This window comes from Rhagoletis zephyria, unplaced genomic scaffold (assembly GCF_001687245.7).
Source record: "Rhagoletis zephyria isolate East Lansing unplaced genomic scaffold, Rhagoletis_zephyria_1.1 Rzeph_scaffold_13048, whole genome shotgun sequence".
Taxonomy (NCBI): Eukaryota; Metazoa; Arthropoda; class Insecta; order Diptera; family Tephritidae; genus Rhagoletis; species Rhagoletis zephyria.
In genome coordinates, this window is record NW_016170119.1 from 1 (window position 1) to 9,498 (window position 9,498).

Genomic DNA, 9,498 nt, shown 5'->3' on the forward strand with positions numbered 1-9,498 from the left:
AAAACGTTTCCGAATGTTTTCGGAGTTGCTACGCAGCTTGCGAAACGACGAAAATTAAGACACTTCATTGAGGGGCATTAAACTTTGTTAAAATCACATGCGAGTGCAGAGAAAAATTGCCAAAAATTATAGATATTTGTTGGTGTGATTTACCCGATGTGTCAACAAAGTTTAAGTATGAAATTATTAAAAAATTATAATCGCCAACATTTGCTACTGGTGGTGGGTGTTCGAAATAGTCTATTCAGCGCCAGCGAGTGTGTTCAACTACAGGGTGCCGGAAAGGATAGAAAATTAGTTTAAATTTTGCAGATTTTTCATTTTTTTCTTTTAATTGAGCGCTGGAAATTGTTGCGTATCTACAAAATTAAAGGGATATCAAAGCAACACCTTTAATATAATAACCCTGATCCAGGACACCATCAACTTACAGGTTTTTACACGAACTTGCAGGAAGTTACAGAAAAAATGATCCCATACTCCAAAATCCTGTAAATGAGATCGATTTTTGGAGAGTTGTGTAGAGAAAGAAGTTGCAAGATTTGACCCGAACTTTTTCTAGTGATAAAATCATGAAAAATGTCAAGCGATCACTGGTTGACGATTTTACAGGAAAAATACTCTTTTGTACCCGTACTTTTTGTTATTACTGACTTTTTACTCTCACTTCAGAGAGTAATTTCGATATCAATTTTCCTTTCAAGTCGAGAGGGAACTTGAAAGTCAAGTCTGAGTTCCCGTACTTCGGGATTTAGTCAAAAATAGCCAGAAATATGTTATTGAATTTATTATAAATATGTGTACGGAAACGAGGCCAGAATTTTACGTTGTTGCCTCGATGACGGCATCTTGAAAGTTAAATTAGCTAGCAGGTGTTTTTGGGGAGTGATGCTGGAGTGGCAGTCCTTGCCCAGATGTAAATGTGGGTCGTTCCGGTCCGGCTTTCGTGGGATCAATGGGTTGTTGTTGTTGTTGCGGTCGTTTTGTGCCCTTTCTACCCTGATGATCTCTAGTCATGTTTCGAAGTAATAACCATGAATCCAATACCAGCTAATTAGAAAACAAAAGCTTTTTGGACGTTGATCGGACCAGCTGCTCCAGGGTGGTAACACGCACCTCTAATTGTATTAATTGAACTAGTTGTTGTTGTTGTAACAGCATATAGATTCCCCATAGAGTTTTTGAGGAGTGTTAATGGAATGACAGTCGTTGGTCAGATATAAATTTGGTTCGTTCCGGTTACCCATACCCGACAGTCGTGGGAACGAACAGTCGTTTGTGTCATTTGGGATGGATGAACAAAAGTTCTAGTTTTTTTGTGGTTAGAATAATAGTGCTTAACCCCCCAGGGATAATGCCATGCACCGACCTCTTCGTCCTGTGAGTCGGCAATCCTGAAGTTCAGGGTCGTCGCGTTGGTGATGCGTTCGAAGAGGTGTTGGGTGTTTTCTATTATTATTACGTCGGGTATATTCATGCTGCGACCTAAAAAATATCTACTGTGCTTAAGCCTGATTGTAATCACTCTAACACCCTCACGGCTAAGTTTAAGGAGTCTTTCGGAGTTCCTCCAGGAAGGAGTTATGGATGTCTTTGATTGTCTCATTCCCTTTGACTTCCGCGAGTGGCCAGCAGTCTGAGAAATTCTTCCTAGCTCCTAAGTAGCTTTGCATTGTATCTCTTAGATATACCACAGAAAAGCGCGGCGCCAAGCGCATGAGACCAAGGCTTTCAATGTTGCCTGGCTATTCGACATAATATTTATTCTGGCACTAAAACATCCGCGAACGCAGACTTCGATTGTGAAGACTTCCGCCTGGAACATGGTATCTTTGCTTGCCCCAGTACTCCCATCGACCATCTTCGATCCGTCGATATACCATACTTGGGATCCTTCGTCAATCATAGATATTATCGCTTTGCAGCAATCCCTTTCAGGAATTCTGACCTTCTAGGGCTTGAAGAACGATAATTTCGTTCCTTCGACAGGTCACCCTCTACTACTAGTGTCCTATCACAAGTTTGACGTTGATTCAGACTTTCACTTAACTGTGTTGGAAAAGGAGCGAGATGGGTCAGTAAGATTCCCTGGCGCCGCCTTGTTGTGTTGTGTTGCGTGTCGGTGATTTAGACAATCCAACAGGCCGTCGTTTTTTCAGCATTTGAATGAAGACTCCGTGTGTGTCTAACGCCTTGGACGTCTTGGTGTTGACAGTGGCCTGCGTCTCTTCTATAGGATGTTATGTGCTCAAAGTAGGCAATTAGTAGTGAAATTCCTTTTGTAAATTCTAATGTATTTGCAGGAAGTCTGACAGTTTAAACGAAGTATTGAACGAAATATAAATATGTCTACGTGAATTACGTTAATTATGTCTATTTAGCTGTATAAAAAATGCAAAAGGACTCAAAATTAAAATAAAACTACTATCAGATTTATGTAAAAATCCAATTTAAAAACAATTTATGTTTTCATCAGTTAAATGTGCTTCATATTGCAACATATTGCACCAAAGCTTATACTTCTATTTCACTGCAAAGCTACACTTTTTCCAAGTAAATTTGCAAAGAAGCAACACTGTGCTACTGCTAAGGGAGCGGTGCGAGAGAGACAACTATCAGTTTATCGAACCTTGTATTATTGAATCATGTTATCAGACAACGTGAAAATAGACGTTAGGAAATAACTGTTAGCAGGCAAAGTTAGGATATAACTTTTATCGGCAAAATAAAAATAATTATCATCTAACACCGTGGGACAGTAAGTTTACACAAAAAAAGAAATCAATATACTCGCGGAATTGGGGGCCAAATATGCGTTTTTAGTTTGTCTCAAAGAGATGATAAATTTAAAAAATTATTTACAAAATTCATGGCAATGTGGACCACCCTAATGTACATATGTACATACGTGTGTACCAAAACTACGGTGAGTTTACGGTACCTACTACTGTCGCACGCAAAATTAGAATGAAAGTGACTTCCAGCAATCGATATGATTATTTTGATACTTTGCTTTTGATACACGTTTGCTGATAAGCATCAGCGAGGTGCTAGTATGTTTCTATGTAAATAAGCAAACTCACTTGTGCGAAAATAATTAATAAAGCAGAAATTAACAATAAAAAGGTGTACATAGGTAGAAACAATACAAATACATTTTCTGCAAAGGCAAAAGAGTACAAAGTGATTAGAAACTGATAAAAGAACTAACGATATCTGATAAAATTATTGGCAAAATATTTTTGTGAGTAATGCCAACTGCTTATTCTCAAATTGAAGTCAGTCAAAATTTCGAATTCATAGAGCAAGCATACGAGTTTCATAACTGTCTTCTGTCGGTGTTGTTGCTGAAAAGCGATTTCAGCATTTTTTAACGGCTTAATAGATAGTTGTTCTTGTTTCTTTGAAAGAAGACCTGAAAAGTGGTCGGTTAAAATTATCGTTAAAATTGCGATTCATGCTATCGATTGATGTCATGTTTGGGTTGATTGAACACCAAACATATTCATACATATAAACAAAATCTACACCTGTATGCAAAAAAAAAAAATAAATAAATAAAAAGAAACAGTAAAGTTTAATAGCTTTTCATATAGATAACAAAAAAAAATTAAGTGTTTGAAAGATCTAGCAGGAAATCAGTAACTATTATCTATATTCCTTTCAACGGCTAGACAGATAAAATGCGAAAAGTTACCTATCAAAGTGAATCACCATAAGTCGTTATGCGAATCCGATCGTAATTTTTGTGCTGATAACGAAAAAAACTCATTTATTTAAAATTCTTATCGATGGAGTATAGTTTTTTTTTTTTTGTATGTGTTACCACTTGCAAGCTTGCAAACGATTTTCCATAGCTACTTACAGTGAAACCTCGATATAGCAAGTCTTTATAAAACAAAAACAAAAAAAATTCAATATGAAAAATGTTGGCAGGGTCCCCTGAAAAAAAACTTATGTTTGCGAAATATTCTATACAAAAATGCTACATAGGTAAACGAAGACATTTTGAGCCCCTATACTACGAAGTGTCAACTCAAAAGCCTCTTCGTGAGGAATTCTGAATATGTTGCCGGTTAGAGTTCCGTTAAAAATCTCTAAACTATACTTGTGTATAACCAAAATTTTCTATTTTTGTTGTGGAATGATTTTTTATATTAACAAATTTTACCCCGAAGAGCTCGTCCTACCCCCTTCAACTTCGTTATATCGAGGTTTCACAGCGTATATTTTTATGATATGTGACTGCATACCATTACTCATTAATCAGTGAAGTCTAAATAAAGGGTCAAGGGAAGTCGAAATTTTCAATGATTCTTATCTGTTTTTTTTTTCTTCTTAAAACCTCTTTCGAAGGAATACAGAAATATGGATAAAAATTACATTAGTTCTCCAAACGATTTCCAGCACATGGAAGGTGCCGAATCGGTAGAATTCAAACGGACCTTTGCTCTCGATGGCACCGGTGAGGATGAAACTTTGCGGTTGTATTTGCGCAAAGCCGGATTATCGGATGAAATTGAATATTTAACACCGGAACAGCGACGCGCATTCATTTATGATATTATAAAAAGCAACAAAATGCCAGGATATTGGATGGTAATTAAATAATGTATTTGCATTTCTATTTGAATGATATAACTTAGTGTTTGTAGAAAATACTGAATTACGCAAGCGTGGAAATATGCTATTATTTTTAATAGAAAAATTTAGTTTAAGGTTATGCAGTTTTTTGTAATAACTTAATTTAATTTGTATATAGTGCTTAGGCGATTCCTTGAAGCTCAAAAAAATTTTTTTTTTTTGTACAAATCCTCCCAGCTTAGAAACTTTCGGGGGTTTTGAAGGCCTGTAAAATGAACAGGCAAAACACCCGAAATTTGTTGGTGTTGCTAAAGTTCTATACTCACCGGTTCAATGTGCCTTGGAATAGCCATATAATTACTAAACACACTGCGCGTAAATAAATTTGGGAAAAATCGAAATACCCATTATATTTAGTACCTATGACACAACCAGTTACTCAGTTACTAAAGAACTTACCCATAACAATTTGTATAGATTTATTTTAGATAAAGTTTATGGGACGATAAGAAAAACTTAGTTTGTACATTAGACCATGATAAAAACATAGCAAGGTATAACCGTTCTCTCAATTTGTCGGCCATGATTTTTTTTGAAGTTTGCCAACATTTTAAAATCATATGAAAGTGAAAATAAAAAATTGAAATTGTTCGAAATTGTTGTTGCTTGAGATTGAAAATGAAAATGTGTGTGTGAGTTTGTGAGTAAATTTAAAAATTAAATTGTTTGGAAACGTCAAGAATTTTAAAAGTGACTCTCAGCGGTTCTACCTTACTATATTTTTATCATGCATTAGACTGCATCGCCAAAAAAGTTGCAGACGTTCACCAAAATATTTCGGAAATATTTTAAGACTTGCGTATAGGACGTGGTCTTAAGACCAGCGCGAATTCTTGTAAAAACAAGAACTGATGTCCAGAACGTACTTAAATTATTGATGGAACATTTTTCCACCCTACTGAATGATAGCAGCACTGAAAGCTGTGGAGAAGACGAAACCGAGCCCCCCAGTCGATGATGACGGAGTCGATGCTCCATGGTCAGATGAACGCATGCCCGACGACTGGAATTTAAGTGTGCTCTGCCTATCCACAAGAAAGACGACCCCGCCATTCGCGCCAACTACCGCAGATCAGCCTACAAAGTCTTATCGAGCGTATTGTGTGAAACACTGAAGCCCAGCGTCAATAAACTGATTGGGCCTTATCAAAGTGGCTTTTGGCTTGGCAAATGCACCATAGACCAGGTATTCAGAGTACGTCAGATCTTGGAAAAGATCTGCGAGAAAAGGATCGTCACTCACCACCTATTTGTCGACTTTAAAGCCGCTTTCGACAGCACTAAAAGGAGTTGCCTATACGCCGCTATGTCTGAAATTGGCATCCTTGCCAAACTGATACGGCTGTGTAAAATGACGTTCAGCTACGTCAGAATTGGGAAAGACCTCTCCGAGCCGTTCGCCACCAAACAGGGTTTCAGACAGGGCCACCCCCTTTCATGTGACTTCTTTAATCTGATGTTGGAGGAGATAATAAGAGCTCCAAAACTGAACCGCTCAGGAACAATTTGCTACAAGGGCATGCAATTGCTGGCTTATGCCGATGACATCGACGTCATCGGTAACAAAAACCGCGAAGTCTGTTCTGCCTTTTTCAAGTTGGATAAGGAAGCAAAGCGAATGGGTCTGGTGGTAAACGCGGACAAGACGAAGTATCTCCTGTCATTATACAAACAGTCAGCACATTCGCGCCCCCACGTCACTGTTCGACAGTTATAATTTCGAGAAAGTAGAGAATTTCGTTTACTTTGAAACCAGCATTAACACCACCGATAATAATGTCAGCATGGAAATCCAACGCAGAATCACCCTTGCCAACAATTGCTACATTTGGACTGAGCAGGCAATTTAGGAGTGAGGTACGAAAACCACACTCGTATAAGTTACTTATCATGCCCGTGTTGGTATATGGCACCGAAGCCTGGACAATGACAACATCCGATTAGGCGGCTCTTAGAGTATTCGAAAGAAAGATTTTGCGGAAGATTTACGGGCCTTTACGCCTTGAAGATCTCGCGTACCGCAGGCGATGGAATGATGAGCTGTATGAGCTTTACAACGATATAGCGGCTCCGCTGGCTTGGTTATGTCGTTCGAATGGACTCCGAGGCTCCAGCTCTGAAAAAATTTAATTCGGAACCCGCTGGCGGAGCAGGAGAAGAGGGAATCCCCACTGCGTTGGAAAAACCAAGTGGTGGAGGACTTGGCTTCACTCGGCACTTCCAATTGGCGTAAATTGGCCCGGAAGAGAAACGACTGGCGTGCTTTGTTGAACTCGGCCAAAATCGCTTAAAATCCTTATAATTACAAATACCACTTATGTATATCGGATAACCACATTTCAATCAAAAGATTATTGAACCAGAAATACTTAGACTAAAATTAGAATAAATCTTAGAAATTTTAACTCCTTATTTAAAGTACTCCGCCATCATTTCAGCCTTCAACACTGGCATCGGCATCATCATATACTCTACCGCCATCATCGTTACCCACAGAACGTCCCAAGCCACCGCCACCACCTGTGCGCACTACCACAGCCTCTCCTGGTATGCGACGACATAACAACGTTGGCCTATCGGCAACACTCAACTATGCCACCATCAGCTCTAACTCATCAAGCAGTAGTCTGCAAAGCTTAGAACAAAGTAGTCCCATAGTACCACGTCGTTTTCAGCCGACGCCACCCCAGCCACCTTCGCCTTCGACATTTGTAACGGGCATTAAAGGCTCCCGTTACGAGATTAGCGGTCCGATGAACTTTCAACATATCGCCGGAGATATGACGCGTGACCGAACGCGTAATGCATTTGACCTAACCATGACCATGAATGATAATGTGCTGCGGAAGTATATGTTGGAGCGCGGCATCAAGGAGGAAGATTTGGCCGGCATGCGCAAGCAGGATGTCATCAAAAATATTGTGCAATCAAAGTTTACGTGGATGGTGAGTAAACTACAAGAGTTTAGTATAATATTGAATTTAACTTAGTAAACGATGTGTACTTTCAGCCACCACAGCACAATGGTAATGGCACTGTCAGCCATTCACCACCCAACATTATGTATGCCACTATTTCCTCGCGCACGGATCGTACACCACCCGAAACGCCGAGAGTTTCACGCCACATGAAATCTAGACATGCGCCACCCCTACCACCGCCAGTACCATTGCGCCAACAAGATTTGACTCCTACGCCAACTCCTCCTTCCCCACCAACTTTCTGCGCTACGCCAACAACTCCAACGAATCCTGTGTCAAATTTCTCCTTTTTAGCTTCACGTTTCGCCAGTCCTACTGAATTTCCATCGATCGAAGATATTTACAGTAATCAGACTGTAGCGGAAGTTCAAACAGTACAAGCGCCAATGCAGCCAAGACAAACTTATAGACAACCGCCACCACCACCACCTACAACTATCAAACCGAAATCAAGCGTCGATGCAGCGCCGCCACCACCTTCTCTAGTTCAGGCCAACAACAATAAATCGGCAGTAATTTATCATTCCAATCAGAGTTTGGAAAGCATCGACGAGTGGGAAGTTTCTGATAATAGCGCTGATAGAAATTTGTATGACAGAACCACTGTGGCTCACAATAGGCCGCCACCACCTCCTAAGCTAACGATACCACCAATCACGAAGAACAATGATTATGCTTCAATGAAACCGCTAAATAGTCAAAATGGCGGTACAGATTCCTCTCCATTATATGCCACTATTGGCAATAGAAAGAAAGCATCGCCACCAACACCACCTAAACCGGCGCCGAAGCCACAATTCGTTGCAAAAGTTTCAGCAGCGGCAGCGGCAGCGCCACCACCACCACCTCCGCCACCGCCTGCAACTATTGGCGCACAAGTACCACCGCCGCCGCCTCCACCACCTGCGGCTGGTGGCGCACCTTTACCTCCTCCACCACCACTCATGCCAAATACAGCAGCTAAAAGTAGTAATGGCCCTCCCACTTCACTAACCGTAAACAATGATAACGGCGATACGCGTGGCGCTTTGCTTGATAGCATACGGAAGGGCGTTGCTTTAAAGGTAGGTACTACGGTTTGTTGGCCGTAGTAAGGGTAAACGCTAACAAAATATTTACCAATTTTTTTTTTTTATTAACAGAAAGTCAATGAGAAAGCTGCAACGATCAGCGGTGTTAAGCCACGCGCTGAACGCAAACCACCAGTTAACGACTTCCTCTCCGAATTAAAAATGGGTATTACTCTGCGACGTGTAAAGGATAAAAATCAGAATCCTTATGCTGGCGAAGATCCAGACGAATCGCAAGCCTAAAAAAGTAAAATTACGAAACCAAAGCTTTTCAGCGCGCCATAAATTAGTATATACTACTAACCTGTTATTTTTCGTTTGATGAGAACAATGGTGCTTATACATACATACTTACATATATCAACAAGACTATACTTACATACGTGCAATACATATTATGTTATATTTACTCAAATTATTTCCATATTTCCATTTTGGTTACTGTTACTCATATTATACTGCTGATTTGATGCCCATCACTGACATTATTTTTATGCTGATCATTGGTACCGATATTGTGAATGTTATCGATATATGTAACGGTATTGTTATCGTTTTCTCGCTCTTGATACTAGTTTAATAAAGTGCAAGTTTCAAGTGGCTAAGAACTCGCGTTCATTTTTGACCGATGGTGTTTATACTGTGACGCCGTAGAAAAAAAAATCTGAAAAAAACGCGAATTCTTAGCCACTTGAAACTTGCACTTTGTTGAGCTAGAATTTAACGGGCTATGAAACAGCATACTTAGAATTTTTCTAAAAGTTCTTTATAAAAATTTTATTGTTGATGTAGTTTTTTTTTTG

The 9,498-nt window shown here is 39.6% G+C and overlaps 1 protein-coding gene across 1 annotated transcript; it reads left to right on the top strand.

The window, feature by feature from the left end:
- The first annotated feature begins 4,368 nt into the window (after nt 1-4,368).
- LOC108377955 (formin-like protein 20) lies at nt 4,369-8,938 on the top strand. Its single transcript, XM_017634256.1, has 4 exons — nt 4,369-4,599; nt 7,083-7,589; nt 7,655-8,689; nt 8,768-8,938. The coding sequence occupies exons 1-4, from the start codon at nt 4,369-4,371 to the stop codon at nt 8,936-8,938; spliced, it is 1,944 nt and encodes a 647-aa protein (XP_017489745.1).
- The last annotated feature ends 560 nt before the right edge of the window (nt 8,939-9,498 follow it).